This window comes from Pleurodeles waltl, chromosome 11, assembly GCF_031143425.1.
Source record: "Pleurodeles waltl isolate 20211129_DDA chromosome 11, aPleWal1.hap1.20221129, whole genome shotgun sequence".
In the NCBI taxonomy this organism is placed as follows: domain Eukaryota; kingdom Metazoa; phylum Chordata; class Amphibia; order Caudata; family Salamandridae; genus Pleurodeles; species Pleurodeles waltl.
Genome location: NC_090450.1, coordinates 38,707,517 through 38,735,336, shown reverse-complemented (window position 1 = coordinate 38,735,336; position 27,820 = coordinate 38,707,517). Strand labels below are relative to the sequence as shown.

Sequence of the window (27,820 nt, the reverse complement as noted above, 5' to 3'; positions counted from 1 at the left end):
CCAACAGGTAACAGTTTGGCAGACAAACGTCAGAAGAGTAGAAAGACAAGTGTTGAACCTGTGCAACTCTGTTCCCTTTTAAGCTTCAAATGTCAAACTCCTTGATCCATTCACGGTGAACATATTCTATTTCATACGTGCCAGGCTTTCATTCAGCCTCTTTCAGTCATTAGTTCTTGGAATCAGGAACCTCCAGTCATTAGCTTATCTCATTTAGTTACATTTTGGATCTGAAGGGCCGCAAGGGTATTTCACTATCACCTTCTTTCTAATAGCTGTTTCGATGTATCCTCCCGCCTCCCCGAGACTGCAAGAGGGACTATTTTATGTTTGAAAAGGACTCCTTTTCAAGACAGATTTTTTTCTTTAGCTTAACCAAGCATTGTATATACCAAGCAATGCTTTTCAGGTTGAGCGTGCAATCACTTCGACCTGTTGTATGCACTGTGGGCTTTTAACCACCGCACGCCAATCACTTTCACTTGTTTGTGGACTTGCCTTCGAAAAATCCCTTGTTATCATTGGTAAATGCTTTACGTTTGTTCATCTTCGGGGCAGTTTTGTTACCGCCTTGGCCATCGACCATGTTACATGGATAATTGCATGATTGCCAATACATTTCACTGCAAGCGAACGTATTTTTCCTTTAGTGTCTCTCCTTCACTCTCATGCTCGTGGCAGCCATGGTGCTTTGAATCGGCTCGCTTAGGTCAACTGCTTTACTTTTCATTTTCAATTTATGTGGCAAGAAAAGTGCAGTTAGTGATTTATAGCACTAATAGCTCTAACTCGAGCAAATGCAAGACTCATTGCATTGCAAATGCTTGTTTTCATTGGTTCTCAATGTAGCCATCATTTTTTTTACAATTTATTTTGTCGGTGTTTGAGTGTGAATGTCAAGCCTAGTTCCTTTGTCAGTGTTTGCTATTAATAATAATTTTGTGGTATGTTATTGGTGGTTATGTCAATAATACTCTGCAAGGACAATACAGACTAATCACTGGGAGTTAACAGCTGTGTATCAGAAAATATCTGCTTAAAGTCTATGGCCGAGCACTCAGCCAGTAGTAGGTGTCATTACCCAGGATACTGTGGACGTCACAGCCCACATGGGCTTTGATACACATTTTAAATCACAGCAGCTAATCTACTCCATTCAATAAATGATTTTTTCTAGGGTTTTTAAGATACAAGATGTGCCAAAAATGTATTCTTTAATACACTTATTTAATGTCTCGGTGAGCTTATAACAGGGCATGAACATTTCCTCATGCAATATTTACTAAATTAAACCAGAATAAATAACAAGCAGTGAATCCCAAGCATTTTGCCCTTCTCTTTTAAATAATACCTTTGTGTTTGATCCCTTGACACACCTCCTAAATTTCCCAAAAAGGTATTTACTCAAAAACCAAAGAGATTATGTGCAGTCATTAACGACTCATAATGTCATATTCCACAGTTTTTCTGGCATCCCCTAAGCGTTGACACATTAAGCCCCGAACTTTTGCCTAATAATAAAAGTAGGAAATTTATAAGCAATGTATAATGACTCACACTTCAGTATGTTTTGTGCAGACATAACACATCTAAACAGGAAATAACTTTCCTTTCCTATTCCTTAGAGTCCCCAGATTTGAGTGTGCTTATGCTTGTTGATTAAATAATTCAAATTCTAGCCAGTCTGTTCTGTCCTACCTACAAGATTGGCTGGCCAACCGCAACACACAACATTTACTTATTTGGACTTGTTCAACTGTGACTTAGTCTCAGCCCTAACCATGAGTGCATCAGAAACACCCCAACACCAACCAGTAGCCCCGCCACCAAGACCTTAACTCTCTTCCGGATGTGCCCCCCTTTCTCAGTAGGCCAGCGGGGTACCAGGATGTGGATACCGTACAACACAACCTTACTACGTACAAGATGCCAACCCCATGTATCTGTTTGTGGTCTGTCTGGGTCTCTTTTATTCTTTTTTAGAAATGTGTAGTCTCTCTCTCTCCCCCTATCCCTCTCCCTCTCCCTCTCCCTCTCCCTCTCTATCTCTCTCTCTCTCCCTCTCTCTCCCTCTCTCACTCCCTCGCTCTCTCGCTCTCTCTCTCCCTCTCCCTCTCTCTCCCTCTCCCTCTCCAAAATTCCCTTAAATGTTGCAGAGTCATGTATTTATTTTCAGTTGTGCATTATGAGGTAGGTGTCCACCTGAAACATTGTAGCCGCTCAGCTGTCTGGATCTAAATCGCTTGCTGTCAGCCACTCCTCATTTTGTACTCAGTCTGGCTGTTTCAGTTAATACCCGGGTTCTGGGTCGCCTAACCTGGTTACTCTGTTGCTCTCTCCCTGTCAAGGGACATTCAGTCTCTCCAGAATCCTTTCTGTCTGTCTGTTTGGTTTCCATGTCTCAGGATCTCTCTGGTCTACGTTGCTAACAATTTTTTGTATTTTTTTTATTTCAATTCTTTATTAAACTTTTATGAGAAAACAAAATAATTACAAATTGTCCATTAAAATCATAAATTCACAATAAAGAAATTCCAGTGTACAGTAAAACAATTAAATACTTTTCATAGGTAGACATTGTTAATTATATTATATCTGAAACTAATGACAAAGAAGCAATAAACATAAATATATTGAGTCAAAATGATAAAGCAATTCACTACAAAGTTATACCAATCTAAAACATATCTTAAAAAGAGAAAAAAGAAAAAAAAAAAGGAAAACACTATAAAAATAGCAATGAATTAAAACAGCAAAAAATAATTATCAATGGTGTAGAAAATATAATGAGTGTGTCTGCTCTCCCCGCTTGAGGGTCTGTTAGCCTGTTTCCCTGACCAACAGTCTGTCCGTCTATCTGACTTTCCCTGTCAGAGAGTCTGTTACCTGTCAGTAGGTTAGGTGTTTTGTTCTAAGGGTTTTTTCTGGCTCCTTTTCTCTCTGATCTCCCTGTTTGGTTGTCTGTTATTCCATAGGAGTCTCTGTCCATCAGTAGGTCATGCTTTCTATATTGGCCTCATCAAGGCCTTGGTGCTCCCCGATCTCCTGACACCTCTTCCATGTGATGCTTCTTTTCCAGATGTATGGTCGCTACACTCAGGACCTAGGAGTGTTTGCCAAAGAGGAGGCAGCTCGCATCCGCCAGGAGAAGGAACAGTGGAGAAAGATCCCACGAGAGTACCCGCTGACGACTGAGTTCCTGGAGTACGATAAGACCCGGTGTGCGAAGTGTCGAAGTAGGTGCACAACTGACAGCCTGGAACAATGCAGAAAAGTCTAGAACACTGGGACATAGGACATTGGGAATGGGATGGTAACCCTAAAGTCGAGACAGAAGCTGTTGTGATGCGGACTCATTGAGGAAGTTGTAGGCCTATCATAGGGCCATGTCAAGTGGGGCGAAGAAATGTTGAGGGTGGGGGAGTTTGACAATAGACCGTTAACCTAGTCCAGTATGTTGAGTACTAGATGAAGGGAGTCATAGCTGTGTTGAAAAGCCTGTGTGGGTGGATCTTGCATATGTTCAACAAACCTAGTACTTATGTGCTGTATATTTTGTTCCGCGTGTATTATAGGTACATTGCCACCTTGTTGGTGTTTTGGTAATGAATGCATACATTCATTCCTCAGGTGGGCCTCGTGATTTGCTACCTATGCATGTATGAAAGTGCAAATAGCCGTGTTGCGAGAACATTCACGTGTTCCTCAGTGTTCATGCAAAATGGAACTGCTGTGCCTGAGTAGTTCTTCTTGACTAATACAAAGATAGCCACCAGTCAGTGCGTTTGAAAACCACAGCCGCAAAGGAGTGGAGTGGGAGTTGGGGTGGACATTGGGGATGTCCTTCTCTGTGAGAAGATGCTAGTCGTCTCCCTGTGCCCCTGCTCTGTCAGCATCCCAACCCTTCCAATTGATTCCACAATGCACTCAACCAGAGTGGAAAGAGACTAGCCTAGAATAGGGTGGAGGGCAGAGAACATACACAGGGAGGGCAAGGTAGACAGCAGAGGAAGAGAAGTGATGGCCGTGGAGGCAAAATTGATGCAAGGGCTGAACTGTGGCCTAGCAGAAGAATGGATGAAGAGGAGGAGAGAGAAAGGGAGAGAGAAACGGGGCGAGTGTAAACCACTTGGGTTGCAATGACAATCTGGTTTTGGCGGGTTGGCCTGGTTGTGGATTGCGGGTGGAGGAAGAAGGACACCTTTCCATCAAAGGAGTAAAATAATGCTGAAAGAAGAGATCAACACAGATGGAAGAGGTTAAACAACAAGTAGAAAGGTGGAAAAGAAACTGTGCAAGTACAGAAGTGACCACTGGCAAAGAGGAGATGTGGCTAGGAATGCAATCTGTTCAGAGAGGTTGTTTGGAAAGAGAAGGTTTGCAGTTTCTGGAGGAGGGCGGCAGGTTGTAGAGACCGTGGGTATTGTTCGAGGATCTCTCTGGTCCCACATGAGCCCCTAGACTGAAGGACAATGGGTTTGTCACTGAAAACAGTTTGAGGATGTACATGCCAAGCATGGGCAGAAAGACAATATTCTGGGAACATTCGCTGGCCTGGGATCATTCTAGCTGTTCTGATGAGTATCTGTTTTACTATTGGATCTTGGTTGGTGCCAACTGGAGTTCTCGTGGGCTATGACTCCATCCTGAGTAATCAGGCATCCAGAATCTTCAATGAACCATTACAGCCTTTATTTAATAAGTGTACTGCAGTCATAGGTAACTTAATCAGAAGTCATGTGAGATCTTAAGCATTGGTGGCCGCTGAAAATCTCAAGGGACGGTAGGGTGGGCTGGGTTAAGGGGAAGAAACGGGAGAAATGAAAAACATATATATTTTTGTTTTAAAACTATCTTTTCCCATGCCGTCTGCCGCGTTAGTCCTCTTCTCTCTTGGTGTCCCAGCAGTCCCTAGGACACCAGCACAGGCTCACCTTGCAATCCTGATGCTGCTCTCATGCTATGCCTAGCATGCGAGCATTGCCAGGATTGGTCTGAGTGGCCTGGTCTGCAGCTCAGACAGTGCCCTGGGGTCTGTGCAGTTTGTGCAACCCGGCTGTGCAACACAGCCAGGTTGTAGAAACCTAAGTGCGCATGTCAATTTGGCCGGCGTGAGACGGCCCGCCAAACTGACATGTGCACTTAGTGCACTGACTCCACTACCCCTCCTCCCCCTTCCATGGACCAGCCCCTCCCCACCCTGCCCCAGATGGCTGAGCCAGCAGCCGAAAAATAAAACAATAATATAAGATTCTCTCCTTCGCCATTGAGAAGGAGCCCCCCTGATCTAAGAAGTACTTAGTGAAAGGCGACGCACAATGCAACTTGACACAGACTTCGCCTTAGATTGTGTTTTTTCAGCCTTTGTGTTCCACCATGTCCGAGGATGCTCAGTTCTGCTGTTTGTGAAGGGTATAATTTAACGCTGGAAGATCGGAGCTTCAGCAGAAAAGACAGAAAAGTCTTTATAGAATAACCCGTAAACACTTAAGAAACTCCATCCTGGAGACCCGTAAGAAAATTTGCTCCAAGTACACCTCAAATACAGAAACTGATTTGGCACCGAATCAACACAACTTTGATGAGAATCACACCACCGGGGATGGCAGTATGTGGAACACATCCTCTAAATTATGAAGGCCATAAAGTGTACCTGACGGCAAATATGCACTTCAACCACAAATACATAATTAAAACAACCTGTCCTAAACCTTCCTAAACCTTAAACCTTCTCAAACGAAAGTAGGTGAACAATTTCTCAGATACTTGGTTACCTTCTCCGAGCGCCGGCCTGGTTTGGAAAGGCTTGGGACGTTTAACTATTTGCTATAAAAAAATTAACGCGATTAACCTGATGACAAACACTCATTGCTGAAAGTAGTCTCTGACTATTTCACATATCGAGTGTCTGCAGCGAAACCTTGGCACCAAGATCCCTGGTGGAGGTGGGCACCTTAAACAAGATGTGGTACCATAGTTAGTTCACATTTTTCTAATATTTCATAATATTTTCTACAAGAATATTACCTCGAGGCTTGATTGGGAGCTGCGTTCTTATCCCCTCCCCACGTTCAGGCTTTCCTCTTAAGTAGGGGACCAAGCATCCTGGATTCGCCAGGACAGTCCCGGTTTTTCATCAGCTGTCCGGGCAGATTTCAGCAAATTTGTCTCATGTCCCAATTTTCAGAGAAGGTCAGGGAGGCACGTTTTATATGTCCCAAAGCAGGACTGGTTAGCAGCTGTTCTCAGCAGTTTAATTAACAGGTGTGATAGTGGGTTAACAAATGCACTTTATATTTTGTGCGAAGTACCTCGTCCGTTTTCTAGGTTAATGTGCACTGTCATTCAGTGCCCCTTTGCTGATGAAAATTTGTAGTCCTTCCTTTTTTGAACTGAAATGTCCCAGTTTTTGTTTTTTAAATTTGGTCACCCGACTGTTAGTTGATCAGATCCGAGGTTCTGCGTCTGTTCTGCTTGTCGCACGCCCCTGATAATAGCGAACTAAAATAGAGGAATTCTTGTTGGTACCCGTTTAATACTATAAATTACCACTAGGGGAAGTCGTGCTCCGCGGTTGAAGCCAAGCTAAGCGGTCTACAAAAGCGATGTTACCCGCGGCTGTGTCCATGTATGTAAACTGTGTCTCGTGTCCTTTGGGTAGCCGGCCAAAAAAGTTAGAGTTGTGTGCAGAACAGTGCTTGAAATGGAAAAATTAAAGTGCAGGTACTCTGTACCAGAGTACCTGCTTGTTTCTGGGAAGTGCCGGTACTCTCCAATTAAAAGTATTACGTTTTTCTTGAGATGTGCCGGTACTCTCCCTCTCAAAATAAAAAAGTGCCGGTACTCAGTACCGGACAGTACCGGCCCATTTAAAGCACTGGTGCAGAAGCCTGTCATAGGGGTGAGAAGAGACAGCGCGTGAGCGGTGTGGGAGCTGTACAGCCCAGTAGTACTGAGTCAGATCAACCTGCATGTTATGTTCCTTTGTTTTTTTAAACTTGTTTAGGCTTCTCTGTGCCTCACGTCGCCTCAAAGCACAGAGTAGGATGGGGACACGGGCTGGAAGAGAGGGCCATGATGGAAGAAAAAAGTGTGGCGGATAGCGTAGGGTTTGAGAAGCAAAAACCGGGACAGGTCAGACATAAAAGAAGGACTAAAGAAATTACTCACCTTTATATCTGGCCTGTCCCGTTTTTTTTGCGTAGCTTTGTGAATGAGCGCGCGCGCGCACACACGTGTACAAGACTACATATATAAAATTTGCTATGGCTTAACCCTTCACCCCCATCCTGCCCCCACCCACCTCTCTCTGCTCCCCACTCCATCTCTCTGCTGGGAGCAGACAGGGGACTGTGTTGCCTGAGAGTAACAGATAAAATACTTTAATTATTTCATACTTTGTAGGCCTCTTTATGCTTCCCTAGATGATCTGACCTTTGTCCCCAAAACCGGGACATTTATTTAAAATTAGGAGAAGCGTCAGGGCGCCGGGACAATCCTCTAAAAAACAGGTACTGTCTGGGGAAATCTGGGAAGTCTGGTCACCCTAGGATAGCGGGACTAGAGGGGATGGGAGAGGGAAGAAGTCGTCTTGTAGGTTGCAGAGGGACTGGCTTCAGGGGCGGCCCCTTTGCAGTGGCGATGGAGTGGCCTTCCCCTGTTTAATTATCTTTTTACTTTTCATCTCCTGGCTCAGCCATCAGCAGTGTAGGGCAGGGCGGGGCAACGGAGGGAGGAGAGGGGAAGGAGGGGAGAGTGCACCTAAGTGTGCCTGTGTGTTTGGCCAGCCTTCTCAGGCCGGCCAAAGACACATGCGCACTTAGGTTTCTCCAACCCGTCTGTGTTGAACATCCAGGCTGGAGAAACTGCACAGACCCCAGGGTTGTGTCTGAGCTTCAGTCCAAACCATTTCAACCCATCCTAAAGCTGCTTTCATGCTAGGTGTAGCATGAAAGCAGTACCAGAATTGCTAGGGAGCCTGTGCTTTTTTTATATACATTATTTTTTTTATTTCCCTCCCCCGACCCCATCCCCGCCCGCCCTTCTCCTTAAGATTTGCTGCAACCGCCGCTGGCTTCATGTATGAAATTTACAACCCAGTAATAATTTGTCCAGGGTCGCCATTGCTCTTCTTCCCAGTAGTAGCTGTCTTCTGACTTCAGGGCTGCAATCACCGTCTCAGCTTAGTAGTGATTGTAAGAAAATGAAGTCTTCCACAAACTTTAGTTCTTCATTGTCAGTTCTGAGACTTCCACAACTCCTGTCAACGTGATTTCATTTTTTTTCAGGTTCGGCTTTAGTCCAGTTGCAGCCAGAGTTTCCTTGATCTTGACAATCATTGCTTTGAGATCTTATGCTTTTTCTGCAATCAGGGTTGAGTTATCAGCATACTTGCTGCCGGTTGCTGATTTTTTCTTCCTCCAATTTTGATTCCAGTCTGAACGTCATTGAGTCTGGATTTTTGCATAATATCCTCAGTGTAGCGATTGAACAACTATGCTGTTAGGATACCACCTTGTCGAAAACTTTTTGTAGCATTGAGCTACTCTGTTTCTCCATAATTGGTCCTCACTGCAATACTGAGAAAAGTTAGCTCCTCTGTGAGCTGCAAGGCCTTGCAAAACTGTGACAGGCCAGGCCTTATGGTAGCTGTGCAGATTCGTAACTCTGTGACAAGCCAGGCCTTACGCGAGGTGTATAACAGTCTTTGTAATACAGAGACAGAGCAGGTCCTGCGAGATCTATGCACCCTTGTAATACCGAGACAGAGCAGGTCCTGCATGATCTATGCACCCTTGTAATACCGAGACAGAGCATGTCCTGCATGATATATGCACCCATGTAATATTGAGACAGAGCAGGTCCTGTGTGATCTGTACACCCTCGTAATACCGAGACAGAGCAGGTCTTGGGTGATCCATGAGTCCTTGTAATACTGAGAAAAAGCACGTCCTGCGTGATCTGTACAGCCTTGTAATATTGAGAGCAGGTCCTGTGTGATCTGTACGCCCTTGTAATATTGAGACAGAGCAGGTCCTGTGTGATCTGTACACCCTTGTAATACTGAGACAGAGCAGGGCCTGTGTGATCTGTACACCCTTGTGTAGGTAGCTGGCTCTCTACATTGTGCAATAAAATGAAGTACACTGTGCAGAGTCCAGTGGGTCCCCAATTGGTTTTGCAGAGGCATAGATAGGACTAATGCTCTCTTTGAGGTAGTGCGGGTCAGCAGTTAGGATTATCAGAGGGTAGTGCTAGGAATTTGTTGTACTCCCAGAGGCAGTAAATGAGACACACACTCAAAGAAGAAATCTGAGACCAATTTAGAAAAATAACATGTCTTTTTTATATATGTTTCAAACCCAAGAACTTCGTAATCAGTTAAGTAGACTTTTAATCATAAATACTTTGCAGTTTTAAAATTTTCAGTTTAGCAATGTTAACACATGGGAGGAAAACAACATTGCAGTTTTGTAGGTAAGTGCACAACTTACAAATCCAGTCTTTGGGGTTTCAGGTCGAAACCAGGCAAGGTTCAAATCCGTATCTAGAGTGCAACCACAGTGGCACAGGGGCGGCTGTGTGCAGTGGTTGAATTTGGGGTTGGGTGCCCAATGTTAACCAATGGAGACTGGGTATGAACAAAGATGCGCTGCTCACAGGTGAGTAAAGTGGTGTCAGGGGCTGATCTCCTGGGGAGGAGGTAAACACAAGGTGGGGGCCACAAGGCAGCATCAAACCTACACCATCAGCGGCACGGGGGCGGCCAGGTGCAGAGTGCCAACACAGCCTCTGGCACCCTATGTTAATCAATGGGGGAGATCAGTTTTAGAGAAAGGCTGCAGGCTCAGGCCAGGAGGCTGAACGAAGAAGCCCACCCAGGTAAGTTCTGATGCTAGGGGACTTAGGGACACCGTCCGTCCAGCTCCCCAAAGCCCAGGGGCTTCGGGTGTAGGGGAGTCTTTTGGCATCGGGTACAGCTGCAGGCTTCCAGGCAGAGTCCGGCAGGAGTTAGCCGATGGTGGACTTGGGCTCCAGATGGCTAGGGAATCTTCCAGGGTCGGTGGGCCACTTGGACTCAAGTCGTGGGCCTCGGGTGCAGAGGTGGGTCCAGAGGCAGTTTCCCAGTTCCTCAGGGCAGAGTTCTTTTTCTTTTAAAGTTGGTCTCTTCTTGAACAGGTCTACTGTTCTCTGGAGGTCTTGATCTTTGTCGAAGGCAGGCAGTCCTCTCAAACCTTTGGTGGTTGCTGGAGTGCAGGACTGATCATCTTTTGGCACAGCATTGTCGAGGGCTGCAGACAGGCTGGCAGGGCTTGGACCACGTCAGTGTCTGCAGTCTTCTCTGCTGATGTGACTTTGTAGTGTACAGCTCTTCTTAGGTCGTCAGGAATCTGAGTTCTAGGGTTCAGGGGTGCCACCTAAATCCTGAATTTAGGGGCATTACAGGGAGTGCCAGGTGGTAGCCAATGGGCTATTCATCTTTAAAGTGACTACACCCTTTTTATGACCACTTCCGTTGGAAAGTGGTCATAGCCCTAACCCTAGTGGCCAAAATTCCTCCCAAACAAAATGGAGGAATTTAAAACATAGTTTCCACTTTAGCTTGTCCACTGTGGGGGTGGGGCTTGCATGAAGTGGGCAAACCTCTTAATCTACCTAATTTTCCTGCCAATCCTGTTGTGAAAAAGTGGGGTCACTAGGGGAGTTAAGGGTTGGCCTTCTGTACCATTTGGAGAGGCTTTAGTTTCATTACAAAGGCGGCAAGGCCTTTGAAGCTCCCTTTCCTGGAATGTCCACCCTGTCTGGAAGAGGTGTGAGCACCTCCGCCCAAAGCAGGCCTTTGTTCTGCACCCTCAAGAGCATGACCCGTGACCTCAGGGGGGCAGAACTTTGTCTAATGTGGCTGTACTGGTTTTGACCAGTCAGTGTCCACTCTAGGAGTTGGTAGGTTTTCCTCCAAGGTGCCCTCAGTGTGCATTTATCAATAAATCCTACACTGTGTGCCATCCGTGTTCGTTTATTATTCTGAGATGTTTGATACCAAACATCCCAGGGTTCAGAGAAGCCATCATGTAGCTGGGGAACTGTCTAGCACATGCATTTAAAATGGCTTCCCTGTGTACTTACCATGTCTCAGAATCGACAGAGACATAGCGGGGGTGTAAAGAAATGGCTCCCTGTTGCAGTTACCCCCCACTTTTTGCCTGATACTGATGCTGACTTGACTGAGAAGTGTGCTGGGACCCTGCTAACCAGGCCCCAGCACCAGTGTTCTTTCACCTAAAATGTACCATTGTTTCCACAATTGGCACACCCTGGCATCCAGATAAGTCCCTTGTAACTGGTACCTCTGGTACCAAGGGCCCTGATGCCAGGGAAGGTCTCTAAGGGCTGCAGCATGTATTATGCCACCCTAGAGACCCCTCACTCAGCATAGACACCCTGCTTACAAGCCTGTGTGTGCTAGTGAGAACAAAATGAGTAAGTCGACATGGCACTCCCCTCAGGGTGCCATGCCAGCCTCTCACTGCCTATGCAGTATAGGTAAGACACCCCTCTAGCAGGCCTTACAGCCCTAAGGCAGGGTGCACTATACCACAGGTGAGGGCATATGTGCATGAGCACTATGCCCCTACAGTGTCTAAGCAAAACCTTAGACATTGTAAGTGCAGGGTAGCCATAAGAGTATATGGGCTGGGAGTCTGTCAAAAACGAACTCCACAGCTCCATAATGGCTACACTGAATACTGGGAAGTTTAGTATCAAACTTCTCAGAATAATAAACCCACACTGATGCCAGTGTTGGATTTATTAAAAAATGCACACAGAGATCATCTTAGAGGTGCCCCCTGTATTTTACCCAATTGTTCAGTGTAGGCTGACTAGTTCCAGCAGCCTGCCACACTAGAGACATGTTGCTGGCCCCATGGGGAGAGTGCCTTTGTCACTCTGAGGCCAGTAACAAAGCCTGCACTGGGTGGAGATGCTAACACCTCCCCCAGGCAGGAGCTGTAACACCTGGCGGTGAGCCTCAAAGGCTCACCCCTTTGTCACAGCCCAGCAGGGCACTCCAGCTTAGTGGAGTTGCCCGCCCCCTCCGGCCACGGCCCCCACTTTTGGCGGCAAGGCTGGAGGGAACAAAGAAAGCAACAAGGAGGAGTCACTGGCCAGTCAGGACAGTCCCTAAGGTGTCCTGAGCTGAAGTGACTCTAACTTTTTAGAAATCCTCCATCTTGCAGATGGAGGATTCCCCCAATAGGGTTAGGATTGTGACCCCCTCCCCTTGGGAGGAGGCACAAAGAGGGTGTACCCACCCTCAGGGCTAGTAGCCATTGGCTACTAACCCCCCAGACCTAAACACGCCCTTAAATTTAGTATTTAAGGGCTACCCCGAACCCTAGAAAATTAGATTCCTGCAACAACAAGAAGAAGGACTGCCCAGCTGAAAACCCCTGCAGAGGAAGACCAGAAGACAACAACTGCCTTGGCTCCAGAAACTCACCGGCCTGTCTCCTGCCTTCCAAAGAACTCTGCTCCAGCGACGCCTTCCAAAGGGACCAGCGACCTCTGAATCCTCTGAGGACTGCCCTGCTTCGACGACGACAAGAAACTCCCGAGGACAGCGGACCTGCTCCAAAAAGACTGCAACTTTGTTTCAAGAAGCAGCTTTAAAGAACCCTGCAACTCCCCGCAAGAAGCGTGAGACTTGCAACACTGCACCCGGCGACCCCGACTCGGCTGGTGGAGAACCAACACCTCAGGGAGGACCCCCGGACTACTCCCCGACTGTGAGTACCAAAACCTGTCCCCCCTGAGCCCCCACAGCGCCGCCTGCAGAGGGAATCCCGAGGCTTCCCCTGACCGCGACTCTCTGAAACCTAAGTCCCGACGCCTGGAAAAGACCCTGCACCCGCAGCCCCCAGGACCTGAAGGACCGGACTTTCACTGCAGAAGTGACCCCCAGGAGTCCCTCTCCCTTGCCCAAGTGGAGGTTTCCCCGAGGAAGCCCCCCCTTGCCTGCCTGCAGCGCTGAAGAGATCCGTTGATCTCTCATAGACTAACATTGCGAACCCGACGCTTGTTTCTACACTGCACCCGGCCGCCCCCGCGCTGCTGAGGGTGAAATTTCTGTGTGGGCTTGTGTCCCCCCCGGTGCCCTACAAAACCCCCCTGGTCTGCCCTCCGAAGACGCGGGTACTTACCTGCAAGCAGACCGGAACCGGGGCACCCCCTTCTCTCCATTCTAGCCTATGCGTTTTGGGCACCACTTTGAACTCTGCACCTGACCGGCCCTGAGCTGCTGGTGTGGTGACTTTGGGGTTGCTCTGAACCCCCAACGGTGGGCTACCTTGGACCAAGAACTGAACCCTGTAAGTGTCTTACTTACCTGGTAAAACTAACAAAAACTTACCTCCCCCAGGAACTGTGAAAATTGCACTGTGTCTACTTTTGAAATAGCTATTTGTGAATAACTTGAAAAGTATACATGCAATTGAAATGATTCAAAGTTCCTAATGTACTTACCTGCAATACCTTTCAAACAAGATATTACATGTTAAATTTGAACCTGTGGTTCTTAAAATAAACTAAGAAAAGATATTTTTCTATACAAAACCTATTGGCTGGATTTGTCTCTGAGTGTGTGTACCTCATTTATTGTCTATGTGTATGTACAACAAATGCTTAACACTACTCCTTGGATAAGCCTACTGCTCGACCACACTACCACAAAATAGAGCATTAGTATTATCTATTTTTACCACTATTTTACCTCTAAGGGGAACCCTTGGACTCTGTGCATGCTATTCCTTACTTTGAAATAGCACATACAGAGCCAACTTCCTACATTGGTGGATCAGCGGTGGGGTACAAGACTTTGCATTTGCTGGACTACTCAGCCAATACCTGATCACACGACAAATTCCAAAATTGTCATTAGAAATTGATTTTTGCAATTTGAAAAGTTTTCTAAATTCTTAAAAGACCTGCTAGGGCCTTGTGTTAGATCCTGTTTAGCATTTCTTTTAGAGTTTAAAAGTTTGGTAAAAGTTTGAATTAGATTCTAGAACCAGTTTTAGATTCTTAAAAAGTATTCCAACTTTTAGAAGCAAAATGTCTAGCACAGATGTGACTGTGGTGGAACTCGACACCACACCTTACCTCCATCTTAAGATGAGGGAGCTAAGGTCACTCTGTAAAATAAAGAAAATAACAATGGGCCCCAGACCTTCCAAACTACAGCTCCAGGAGCTGTTGGCAGAGTTTGCAAAGGCCAACCCCTCTGAGGATGGCAACTCAGAGGAGGAAGATAGTGACTTGGAGGGAAATTCCCCCCCTCCAGTCCTACTTAGGGAGAGCAGGGCTTCTCAAGCCCTGACTCCACAAATAATAGTCAGAGATGCTGGTTCCCTCACAGGAGGGACCAACAACTCTGAAATCACTGAGGATAACTCCAGTGAAGAGGACATCCAGTTAGCCAGGATGGCCAAAAGATTGGCTTTGGAAAGACAGATCCTAGCCATAGAGAGGGAAAGAAAAGAGATGGGCCTAGGACCCATCAATGGTGGCAGCAACATAAATAGGGTCAGAGAGACTACTGACATCCTAAAAATCCCCAAAGGGATTGTAACAAAATATGAAGATGGTGATGACATCACCAAATGGTTCACAGCTTTTGAGAGGGCTTGTGCAACCAGAAAAGTAAACAGATCTCACTGGGGTGCTCTCCTTTGGGAAATGTTCACTGGAAAGTGTAGGGATAGACTCCTCACACTCTCTGGAAAAGATGTAGAATCCTATGACCTCATGAAGGGTACCCTGATTGAGGGCTTTGGATTCTCCACTGAGGAGTATAGGATTAGATTCAGGGGGGCTCAAAAATCCTCGAGCCAGACCTGGGTTGACTATGTTGACTACTCAGTGAAAACACTGGATGGTTGGGTAACTGGAAATGAAGTGCATGACTATGTTGGGCTTTATAATTTGTTTATGAAAGAACACATTTTAAGTAACTGCTTCAATGAAAAGTTGCATCAGTATCTGGTAGACCTAGGTCCAATTTCTCCCCAAGAATTGGGAAAGAAGGCAGACCACTGGGTCAAGACTAGGGTAACCAAAACTTCCACTGGGGGTGACCAAAAGAAAGGGGTTACAAAGCCTCCTCAGGAGAAAGTGGGTGACACTAGAAACAAAGAAAAAGAGTCCCCTGTAGGCCCCCAAAAACCAGACCAGGTGGGTGGGCCCAGAGACACAACCCAAAACAAAGGTGGGTACCAGGGTAAGAGCTGGGATGCCACTAAGGCATGGTGCCATAACTGTAAACAGACAGGGCACCACACCAAGGACACTTCTTGTCCCAAAAACAAACCCCCTAGCAAAATCCCAGGGGTGACCAGTGTAGCCATTGGGGATGACTCCTCAGATGAGGAGGTCTTCATAGCCTTCAACTGGAAAAAGGGCCCAACAGGTGAGTTGGAGATTCCAGAGGGAAGTAGACACTTCCACCACCTACAGGTGAATGGAATCCCAGCCACTGCCCTGAGAGACACTTGTGCCAGTCACACTATTGTGCATGACAGGCTGGTGCTCTCAAGCCAGTACATCCCAGGTGAGATGGCCAGAGTAAGAGTTAGCCCAGACAGGGTCACTAATAGGCCTGTGGCTCTTGTGCCCATAGAAGTGGGTGGAACTTTTAGCTGGAGAAGGGTGGTAGTCAGTACAGACCTCCCCCTTGATTGTCTCCTTGGAAATGACTACCCAGAGGTTAGTCAGAGCCTAAGAGAAGAACTGGTCCAGGGCCAGTCCTCTCCCAAGGATTCTGGAGTGCCTGCCTCTGCAGTAAATGCAAGTAGGCCCCAGAAGAAAAAGAAAAGGAAACAGAGTAGGAAAGGTGGACAACCTTTAGCCAAGGTTCCAGCAAGCCAAGGAGATTCTGCTCCAGTAGGGGAGAACTCCAAAAGTGGCTCTGATAAAGTCCAACCTGACCCACAAGAAGTCCTGGCTAGTCAGACCACTGTTAAGCCTGAGTGGGTGGCTCCTCAGCTAACAGAAGAAAGAGTGGAAGAAGGGTGTTTACTACAAGATGTGGTAACCCCCCACTCTAATACAGCAGACAGGCACCCTGAACCCAAAGAAGCCTGTAACTTAGCCCCTTCCCTTGTAGGTGAAGAGCTAAAGGTGTGGTTCTGGGCACTGACAGCTGTCAGTGGCCTCTGCTGGGTGTTAGCCTTTATGGCTGCACTAACCTTGGCATGGTGGTCTGACCCCATGCCAAATAACAAGTTAGGCCCCCTGACCCTGTTGGTCATGGTGGGGTTACTCCAGCTCTGGGTAACCTCTTTGGGTAAGCTAGGGGTGACCCTGGCTAAGATAAGATTAGCAGAGGTGGATACCTCTAACCCCAAAATAGAGAGAATGGGTGAAGACATAAAAAGCACAGACAAGAGGCAGTTCAGACTAGGTCCTATAACTGTGGAAGTGGGTCAGTTCCCCAGAGGGAATGACCTGAACAGGAGGATGTAAGGCAGAGTAGGCCCTGCAACCAACCAGCCTATTTCCTCTACTCTTCCTCGCCTGACAGACTAGGAAGACTCTCCCAGCTTTGGCTGAGTCTCCTGGCCTGTGGGCTGGGGGGGGGCTTGTGTAAAGAAATGGCTCCCTGTTGCAGTTACCCCCCACTTTTTGCCTGATACTGATGCTGACTTGACTGAGAAGTGTGCTGGGACCCTGCTAACCAGGCCCCAGCACCAGTGTTCTTTCACCTAAAATGTACCATTGTTTCCACAATTGGCACACCCTGGCATCCAGATAAGTCCCTTGTAACTGGTACCTCTGGTACCAAGGGCCCTGATGCCAGGGAAGGTCTCTAAGGGCTGCAGCATGTATTATGCCACCCTAGAGACCCCTCACTCAGCACAGACACACTGCTTACAAGCCTGTGTGTGCTAGTGAGAACAAAATGAGTAAGTCGACATGGCACTCCCCTCAGGGTGCCATGCCAGCCTCTCACTGCCTATGCAGTATAGGTAAGACACCCCTCTAGCAGGCCTTACAGCCCTAAGGCAGGGTGCACTATACCACAGGTGAGGGCATATGTGCATGAGCACTATGCCCCTACAGTGTCTAAGCAAAACCTTAGACATTGTAAGTGCAGGGTAGCCATAAGAGTATATGGGCTGGGAGTCTGTCAAAAACGAACTCCACAGCTCCATAATGGCTACACTGAATACTGGGAAGTTTAGTATCAAACTTCTCAGAATAATAAACCCACACTGATGCCAGTGTTGGATTTATTAAAAAATGCACACAGAGAGCATCTTAGAGATGCCCCCTGTATTTTACCCAATTGTTCAGTGTAGGCTGACTAGTTCCAGCAGCCTGCCACACTAGAGACATGTTGCTGGCCCCATGGGGAGAGTGCCTTTGTCACTCTGAGGCCAGTAACAAAGCCTGCACTGGGTGGAGATGCTAACACCTCCCCCAGGCAGGAGCTGTAACACCTGGCGGTGAGCCTCAAAGGCTCACCCCTTTGTCACAGCCCAGCAGGGCACTCCAGCTTAGTGGAGTTGCCCGCCCCCTCCGGCCACGGCCCCCACTTTTGGCGGCAAGGCTGGAGGGAACAAAGAAAGCAACAAGGAGGAGTCACTGGCCAGTCAGGACAGTCCCTAAGGTGTCCTGAGCTGAAGTGACTCTAACTTTTTAGAAATCCTCCATCTTGCAGATGGAGGATTCCCCCAATAGGGTTAGGATTGTGACCCCCTCCCCTTGGGAGGAGGCACAAAGAGGGTGTACCCACCCTCAGGGCTAGTAGCCATTGGCTACTAACCCCCCAGACCTAAACACGCCCTTAAATTTAGTATTTAAGGGCTACCCCGAACCCTAGAAAATTAGATTCCTGCAACAACAAGAAGAAGGACTGCCCAGCTGAAAACCCCTGCAGAGGAAGACCAGAAGACAACAACTGCCTTGGCTCCAGAAACTCACCGGCCTGTCTCCTGCCTTCCAAAGAACTCTGCTCCAGCGACGCCTTCCAAAGGGACCAGCGACCTCTGAATCCTCTGAGGACTGCCCTGCTTCGACGACGACAAGAAACTCCCGAGGACAGCGGACCTGCTCCAAAAAGACTGCAACTTTGTTTCAAGAAGCAGCTTTAAAGAACCCTGCAACTCCCCGCAAGAAGCGTGAGACTTGCAACACTGCACCCGGCGACCCCGACTCGGCTGGTGGAGAACCAACACCTCAGGGAGGACCCCCGGACTACTCCCCGACTGTGAGTACCAAAACCTGTCCCCCCTGAGCCCCCACAGCGCCGCCTGCAGAGGGAATCCCGAGGCTTCCCCTGAGCGCGACTCTCTGAAACCTAAGTCCCGACGCCTGGAAAAGACCCTGCACCCGCAGCCCCCAGGACCTGAAGGACCGGACTTTCACTGCAGAAGTGACCCCCAGGAGTCCCTCTCCCTTGCCCAAGTGGAGGTTTCCCCGAGGAAGCCCCCCCTTGCCTGCCTGCAGCGCTGAAGAGATCCGTTGATCTCTCATAGACTAACATTGCGAACCCGACGCTTGTTTCTACACTGCACCCGGCCGCCCCCGCGCTGCTGAGGGTGAAATTTCTGTGTGGGCTTGTGTCCCCCCCGGTGCCCTACAAAACCCCCTGGTCTGCCCTCCGAAGACGCGGGTACTTACCTGCAAGCAGACCGGAACCGGGGCACCCCCTTCTCTCCATTCTAGCCTATGCGTTTTGGGCACCACTTTGAACTCTGCACCTGACCGGCCCTGAGCTGCTGGTGTGGTGACTTTGGGGTTGCTCTGAACCCCCAACGGTGGGCTACCTTGGACCAAGAACTGAACCCTGTAAGTGTCTTACTTACCTGGTAAAACTAACAAAAACTTACCTCCCCCAGGAACTGTGAAAATTGCACTGTGTCCACTTTTGAAATAGCTATTTGTGAATAACTTGAAAAGTATACATGCAATTGAAATGATTCAAAGTTCCTAATGTACTTACCTGCAATACCTTTCAAACAAGATATTACATGTTAAATTTGAACCTGTGGTTCTTAAAATAAACTAAGAAAAGATATTTTTCTATACAAAACCTATTGGCTGGATTTGTCTCTGAGTGTGTGTACCTCATTTATTGTCTATGTGTATGTACAACAAATGCTTAACACTACTCCTTGGATAAGCCTACTGCTCGACCACACTACCACAAAATAGAGCATTAGTATTATCTATTTTTACCACTATTTTACCTCTAAGGGGAACCCTTGGACTCTGTGCATGCTATTCCTTACTTTGAAATAGCACATACAGAGCCAACTTCCTACAGGGGGCATATGTGCTAATGCATATATGCCATCACATATGCCTGGATGCACCCTGCCTTATGGGCGACTTACAACTGGCATATGCAGTGGTAGGGGACCTGGCACACAGGGGTGTGTGACAGGTCGTGTTTTCAATTTAGCCTGCAACAACACATGCCGTCTGCGATGGCATTACTGTGTGGGTTTGGTGAGGGGTCCCTGAGGGTGGCACAATTGGAGCTGAAGCCCTCAGAGGCCTTCCTTAGTACCCCAGCCCCTAGGTACCAGGGATACCATTCACAGGGACTTACAGTGGTAGTTAAGGGGTTTTCCAATTGTGCAAAACAACTGTGCAGTTTTGGGTAAAGAATACTGGCATTGGGGACCTGGTTAGCAGGAACCCAGTGCACTTCAATGTTTCATCCAAAAACCAGGCGAAAAGTGTGTGTGTGTGTGTGGGGGGGGGGTACTGCAACCAGAACCCACCTCCCTACACCTTGTAATACTGAGACAGAGCAGGTCCCGTGTGATCTATGTACCCTTGTAATTCTAAGATCAAGCAGGTCCTGTGTGATCTGAACACCCTTGTAATACTGAGACAGAGCAGGTCCTGTGTGATCTATTCCCCCTTGTAATACCAAGACAGATGCAGGGCTTACCTGCGGTGTACAGCATTGTTTTCAATACCGAGACAGACTGGGCCTTAGATGAACTATACTGCGTTGCTTGTAATATTGAGGTAGACCGGGCCTTATGTGAGCTGTGCAGCCTTGTAATATTGTGCTGTACAGCCTTGCCATACTATGGCAGATCAGACGGTATATGCACTGTACAGCATTGTAACACAGAGATAAACCAGGCCTCATGTGAGCTGTACAGCCTTGCATGGGCGTGACACGCATAGTGTGTTGTCGTGAGCTGTACAGCGTTCTTTGTGATGCTGAGATAGACCAGGCCCTATGGGAGCTGTACACCCTTGTAATTCTGAGAATTATCCTGACCTTACATGAACTATACAATGTTCTTATTAATACTGAGACAGACTGGGCCTTACATGATCTGCACAGCCTTGTAATACTGTAGCGAGCAGACTATATGTGAGCTACAAGTGTTGCAATAACCAGACCTTATATGCAGTGTACAGCCTTGATATGTGAGCTGTGCAGCCTTGTGATACTAAGTCAGACCACGTCCTATGTGAGCTGTGCAGTGTAGTTATGTGAGCTGTGCAGCGTAGTTATGTGAGCTGTGCAGCCTTGCTATGTGAGTTGTGCAGTCTTGTGATGCTGAGGCAGACTAGGTCCTATGTGAGCTGTACAGCCTTGCTATGTGAGCTGTGTGGCCTTACAGTGTACTGTTACAGACCAGCCTTAAGTGTTTTTAAGTGGACTGTTTCATGTACTTAAAGGGAAGGAGGTGTGTCAATTGTTTACAAGACTGACATATTAATATATGCAAAGCTGGTGGAAGTAAGTACTAGGTTGTTGAGACAGGTATTGAAGAATTTGACTGAGAAAGACGTAATGTTAAAGGAAGAGAAAATGTGCTTCTGCAAAAATGTGTGGAGTGCTTGTGCCATAGAGAATCAAAAGACTGAGTGAGACCAAGATATTCATCGGTGAATGCAATAGAGAAAGCTCCTTTTCGGACAAACACGCTCCAGCCGATGCCTTTAGTGCTCTGAATACCGTGGCAAATTGATTGACAATCAGGCACAAAAGATGCAGTTTATAAGAGGGATGCTGGAGACGGCTGCTGAAATGACGTGGTCAGACATAGGATATTTGCTTTACTTGTTTAAAGGATTTAATTGTGTGTAGCCATACTCAGACCCTTTGATTTTAAGAGGAATTTATGGGGTTGGTGTTTACAGGTAGGTGTGATTTGTACATAGTCTTTTTTTGTCAAGAGTCTGGTAAAGTATTGTGAGGTTTAGCCTTGACCTTAATGGTTCTAACAGGCACAGGATGAAGTATGCAGTTACTGCACCTGAACTGTTGAGTGCAGTGTCGGTCATGCAGCACTTTAGACATTATTTGTGTGGCTTTCACAATATGCACTGATCATATTTCGCTAATGTACATTTTTACAATGGATGGCACCTGAGGTCCCTCACTCAGGATAGCAAGGTTGAGTTTGAATCATCAGGAGTACAGACTTATGATGAAGTATGTGATGCTGCAGAGGGGTGTCTCTCACACGTAGAGCCTAGAAGGTTCAGTAGATGAATGGAGAGTCGGAGATGGATGTAGCGGGTGCAGCTGGAGATACGGGGACACCTGGGAGCGGAGCCATCTCTTTCAGAGAGGAGATGTGGAGCAGTGTCATAGAGCACAGCAGTGTGTTGGAGGAGGTGATGGAGTTTATAGTAGGGTTGGTGCTGTCGAGATAAAGGAGATAGACTTGAAGGCCTGTGGAGAAGATACTTGAGTTGAAGGTGGATAAAGAAGTGGACAACAGACCAGAGAGATGTATTCAACCTTTACAAATGAGGAGGAAAAGTGAAGAAGCAGCCAATGTAGGTCATGCTGTAGAGCCAATGGATTATTTTTCCATGCGGCGGAGGTTTTTTGTTGTTGTCAACATTAGAAGGCCCCCTTGTCCATACTGATCACCACCCCTGGCACTTCCCTGCTCATTAGTGCCAAGGTCCCTGATTCCTAACTCTGACTGTTCCTCGCCCGAGTACTCCGAATGAGGTCGTCCTGTTGCCACTGAACACTGTGAGTGACCCTTGCCCCTGAGTGTTTACTGTTACCCATCCTAAGAACTCTCTGTGCTGACATCGCCTTGTTCCTGAACCCTGACCCCCATTTGACTCCGGATCCTGAATACCAACGTGAATGGGAAGTTCATTAGCCTTTGTCTCTAAGCACTTGGTGCTTCTAATCTTGAATGGATTTCCCTTGTTTCTGAATGATGTCCTACCCTTTGACCCTGAGCGGTGGCTGCCCCTTGACCCTGAGCGGTGGCTGCCCCTTGACCCTGAGCGGTGGCTGCCCCTTGACCCTGAGCGGTGGCTGCCCCTTGACCCTGAGCGGTGGCTGCCCCTTGACCCTGAGCGGTGGCTTCCACTTGACCCTGAGCAGTGGCTGCCATTTGATGCTGAGCGCAGGCTGCCCCTTGATACTGAGCACTGGCTGCCCCTTGATGCTGAGGGCTGGCCGCTGAGCCGCGGTTGCCCCTTGACGCTGAGCCCCGGTTGCTGCCCCTTGACGCTGAGCCGCGGTTGCTGCCCCTTGACGCTGAGCCGCGGTTGCTGCCCCTTGACGCTGAGCCGCGGTTGCTGCCCCTTGACGCTGAGCCGCGGTTGCTGCCCCTTGACGCTGAGCCGCGGTTGCTGCCCCTTAACCCTGAGCGGTGGCTGCCCCTTGACACTGATCGGTGGTTGCCCCTTGACGCTGATCGGTGGTTGCCCCTTGACACTGATCGGTGGTTGCCCCTTGACGCTGATCGGTGGTTGCCCCTTGACGCTGATCGGTGGTTGCCCCTTGACGCTGAGCGGTGGTTGCTTCTTGACGCTGAGCGGTGGCTGCCCCTTGACGCTGAGGGGTGGCCGCCCCTTGACGCTGACTTGTGGTTGCCCCTTGACCCTGGGCAATGGCTGCCCCTTGACCCTGGGCAGTGGCTGCCCCTTGACCCTGGGCAGTGGCTGCCCCTTGACCCTGGGCGGTGGCTGCCCCTTGACCCTGGGCGGTGGCTGCCCCTTGACTCTGGGAGGTGGCTGCCCCTTGACCCTGGGCGGTGGCTGCCCCTTGACCCTGGGCGGTGGCTGCCCCTTGACCCTGGGCGGTGGCTGCCCCTTGACCCTGGGCGATGGTGCCCCTTGACCATACGCGATGGCTGCCCCTTGACCCTGAGCGGTGGCTGCCCCTTGACCCTGAGCGGTGGCTTCCACTTCGACCCTGAGCAGTGTCTGCCATTTAATGCTGAGCGCAGGCTGCCCCTTGATGCTGAGGGCTGGCCGCTGAGCTGCGGTTGCCCCTTGACGCTGAGCTGCGGTTGCCCCTTGACGCTGAGTTGCGGTTGCCCCTTGACGCTGAGCCGCGGTTGCCCCACTCAGAGTGGTGGCTGCCCCCTGTCTGTGAACACAGTCTGCCCCTTGACCCTCTGCATTAGCTGCCCAGGATCACTGCCTGCATTTTGTCCCTGGGCACCGACTGCCCCTTGCCCCAGAACACTGATTACCCCTTTGGCACAGAGCACTGTTTGCCTGTGTCATTGAGCTCTCACTACCGCTTGCCCGAAGCACTCACTGATTTTCCTCGAGGACCTTTTGAGATGAGGGCAGTCAGTGCTCAGAGTGCGTGCTGTCCCTTGTCCCTCAGCTTTGCTGTCTGCGCTTGTCCTTCTGCATCCACAGTCCCATATCACTGACCTCTCAGTGCCTCCTGTCCCTGATCTCTCACTGCTTCTGATACCCAAGCACTCACTGCTTCTTGCCCCCAAGTGCCGACTGCCCCTTTTCCTCAGCTCTGGCTGCCCTGTGATCTCTGGCTTTCTTTTGTCGCCCGAAACTGAGAGCCGCATTACCGACATAATAAATTCCCCTTACCCTTAGTAAAAATGTCCTCTTATCCTGAGTAATAGCTTCCCCTCATCCTGAGTAACAGCTTCCCCTCATCCTGAGTAATACCTTCCCCTTATTCTGAGTAATAATTTCCCCTTATTCTGAGTAATACCTTCCCCTTGCCAATACATTCACCTTATTCTGAGTAAAAACGCCCCCTTATGTTGATCAATACCCTCCCCTTATCCTGAGTAATATCTTCCCCTTATCCATATCAAGAGTAATACCTTCCACTTATGCTGACTAATAATGTCCCCTTATTTTGAGTACCTCCTTCCCCTTAACCTGAATAAGATCTCCATCTTATCCTTATCCTGGATTATACCTCCCCTTATCCTGTGTAATACCCTCCCTTTATCCAGAGTGATACCTTCCTCTTATCCTGTGTAATATCTTCCCTTTATCCAGAGTAATACCTTACGCTTATCCTGAGTAATATCTTTCCCGTATACTTATCATGAGTAATACCTTTCCATTATCCTGAGTAAAAACTCCCCCTTATCCGTAGTAATGGCTCCCCCTTATCCTGATTAATACCTTCCTATTATCCTGAGTAATTATCCTCAGTAATAATTTCCCCTTGTCGATACCTTCCCCTTGTTCTGAGTAATAACTTGCCCTTATCCTGAGTGATACCTTCCTCTTATCCTAAATAATATTGCCCCCTTATCCTGAGTAGTATCTTCCCCTTATCCAGAGTAATAACTTCATCTAATCCCGAGTAATATCTTCCCCTTTATCCTGAGGGATAACCTCCCCATATCCTGAGGAATAACATCCCCTTATTGAGTAATATCTTTCCCTTATCCTTATCCTGAGTAATACTTTCCTCTTATCGAATAATATCTTCCCCTTATCCTGTGGAATTCCTTCTCCTTATCATGTGTAATTCCTTCTCCTGATCCTGAGTAATACTTTCCCCTTATCGAGCAATATCTTCCCCTTATCCTGAGTAAAATCTTCCCCTTATCCTTATCATGAGTAATACTTTCCTCTTAATATCGTCCCCTTATCCTGTGTAATACCTTCCCCTTGTTCTGAGTAATAACTTGCCCTTATCCTGAGTAATACCTTCCTCTTATCCTAAATAATATTGCCACCTTATCCTTATCCTGCGTAATATCTTCCCTTTATCCAGAGTAATAACTTATTCTAATCCAGAGTAATAACTTCCCCCTCATCTTGAGGAATAACCTCCCCATATCCTGAGGAATAACATCCTCTTATTGAGTAATATATTTCCCTTATCATTATCCTGAGTAATATTTTCCTCTTATCGAGTAATATCTTCATCCTATCCTGTGTAATAACTTCCCCTTATCCAATGTAATTCCTTCTCCTTATCATGTGTAATTCCTTCTCCTGATCCTGAGTAATACTTTCCCCTTATCGAGCAATATCTTCCCCGTATCCTGTGTAAAATCTTCCCCTTATCCTTGATAGGAGTAGTACCTTCCCCTTATGCTGAATAAAAACTCCCTCTTATCCGGAGTAATAGCCTCCACTTATACTGAGTAATACCTTGCCCTTATTCTGACTAATACCTTCCCCTTATCCTAAATAATATCTCCACCTTATCCTTATCCTGAGTAATACCTTCCCCTTATCCTGTGAAATACCTTACCCTTATCCAGAGTGATAACTTCTCCTAATACTGAGTAATAACATCCCCTTATCCTGAGGAATTTCTTCCCCGTATTGAGTAATATCTTCCCCGTATCGAATAATATCTTCTCCATTATCCTGAGTAATACGTTCCCCTTACCCTGTGTAATACCTTCCCTGTGTAATACCTTCCCCTTATCCTGTGCAATACCTTATCCAGAGTGATAACTTCTCCTAATCCTGAGTAATAACTTCCCCTTTTTGAGTAATATCTTCCACGTATTGAATAATATCTTCTTATCCTGAGTGATACCTTTCACTTACCCTGAGCAATACCTTTCCCTTACGCTGTGCAATACCTTCCCCTTATCCTGAGTAAAAACATAACTGGCCCTTTTCCTGAGGAATAATTTATCCTTTTCCTCAGCAGAAAGTTAATCTTGCCCCGCTGCCTCTGCACTCTCCCGATGTGATGGGACTTCCGCCTGGTTACTCTTCTGACCCTCTCCTTACTGTAGCTGAACCCCCAGAAGGTCAAAGTGCTTTGACTTTTCATCGAAGAAGTAATTGTCACTTCTCTTGCGCAGGCTGAGAGAATGGCCCTTCACGCTCGTACTCCTGTGTCCCTCGTGCGGTCACCATGGAAACTGCATCCTCCATCCTGTCTCCGCAAACTGTTCCTATGGAAACAGAAACCTCCTGAACATCGGACTCCACCAAAGCGAAAACTTTCTCAGATTTGTTACATTTTTTAACTATTAGATTTACAGACCTTTGCAATTAAAATGCAGTGTTAATCGAAACATGAACAAAAAGAGCTTGGATTTAAAGGAACACCACTATTCTTGTTTCCATTTCTTTCGGAGCTTTATACAGAGTTGTAGATGCTGCTTTTCACCCACTCCAGAGCTCCCTAAGAAATTGTAGACAGATGCAGAAATTCAATATATTTGGCCTGAAACCAGCGTGAAAACGTATCCTTTCGGAGAAACCTGCCGAGTCGGGATAGGGAACCTGCTTTAATGTTAACTTGCTTAAACCTTTTCTCTTAAACAGAAATGCACAGTTTGAAATAAAAGGCCAAAGCAGTGGCAAGATTCAGAAACGTAAAAAGCTGCTGAAAAGTGAACGAGCATCCACCGTGCACATCTTAGGTGTAAGATGGAAATGGTTCCCTTTGCAGGGTCGGTCCCAGCCTTCACCCTCCTGGGACCGTATTACAGAATATGGTGCACTCCCGTTCTTTGCATCGGGCGCACCATTCGAAAGGTGCAACCATCGCAAACAAGGCGAGTGCACTGTATTATATTGAATGTCCTGCCCTCAGGACAGCGCATTTAAGAGAAATACAGGGCAGCTGTTTAAAAGGTGCTCCGTGTTTCTCTGTGCGGGCGGCACCCCGCTTGAGCTTTTAAGGGGAATTAGAGATCCTCTTGCAGGCCGGTGCAGTGAGTGAGGGAAGCCCACGTCGGTAATACAGCGCAAGGCAGGGGCAAAGTGATTTTTTTATTTGCATGGGGCCACGTCTGCATGCAAAAGGGGGCACGCCCTCTGATGACAGTACTGGCGGTATATGTCCGCCAGTGCTAAGGCTCTTACAGAAGGGGGTGCACAAGCGTCTGAGGCCCCTACTTTAATACCAATGTGCCCTGGGGAGTGCCAAGCAGGCGCAAATGCCCGTTGCACCCCCGGGGAACTTTCTGAAATACGGCCTCTGTTGTTCTAAGCCAATTTTTGTTGGCTATTAGGACTCTGTGCACTTTACCACAGGTATCCAGGGCTAAAGTGCTTGTGCGTTCTCCTTTAAACATGAACATTGTTTAACACCTGATTGGCACACTTGATTTACTTGTAACTACTAGTGGACCTGCATCACTCATTGCGAAACCCACTTAAGTAGCCCTCTAAACATGTCTCAGGTCTACCATTGCAACCTGTTTGTGCAGTTTTAATCTGACATTTTGACCTGGAAAAATAAACCTTTTGCCAGGCCTAAACCCTCCTTTTTTCAATACCTATAAGTCACCCCTAGGGTAGGCCCTAAATAGCCACTAGGGCCGGGTACAGTGTAATTAAAGCTTAGGCATGTACTTTTAACTTTTACATTTCCTTCTTGTGAAAAACTAATTTTTTCTTACATTACTGCATGGCCTGCCTTTCCCATAGGATAATATTGGGTTAACATACAACATTTAATAAGTGATAACTTTCAATTGGGAGCAGGGAGAAGGTAGGAATGTCAAGTTTGGTGTTTAAAGAAATATCATTTAAAACCCTCTTTAACGGGCAAGTTGCATTTTAAGTCACAGTTCTGAAAATTTAACTTTTAGAAAGTTGACAT

The 27,820-nt window shown here is 47.5% G+C and overlaps 1 protein-coding gene across 2 annotated transcripts in view; it reads left to right on the top strand.

The window, feature by feature from the left end:
* The window catches only part of CLCN2 (chloride voltage-gated channel 2), a 436,625-nt gene that overhangs the window by 153,448 nt on the left and 255,357 nt on the right, over positions 1–27,820 (top strand). For both annotated transcript variants that reach the window (XM_069212988.1, XM_069212987.1), the window contains exon 2: positions 3,080–3,236. In XM_069212988.1, coding sequence (XP_069069089.1) covers positions 3,080–3,236 — 157 coding nt within the window. The remainder of the gene's footprint in view (positions 1–3,079; positions 3,237–27,820) is intronic.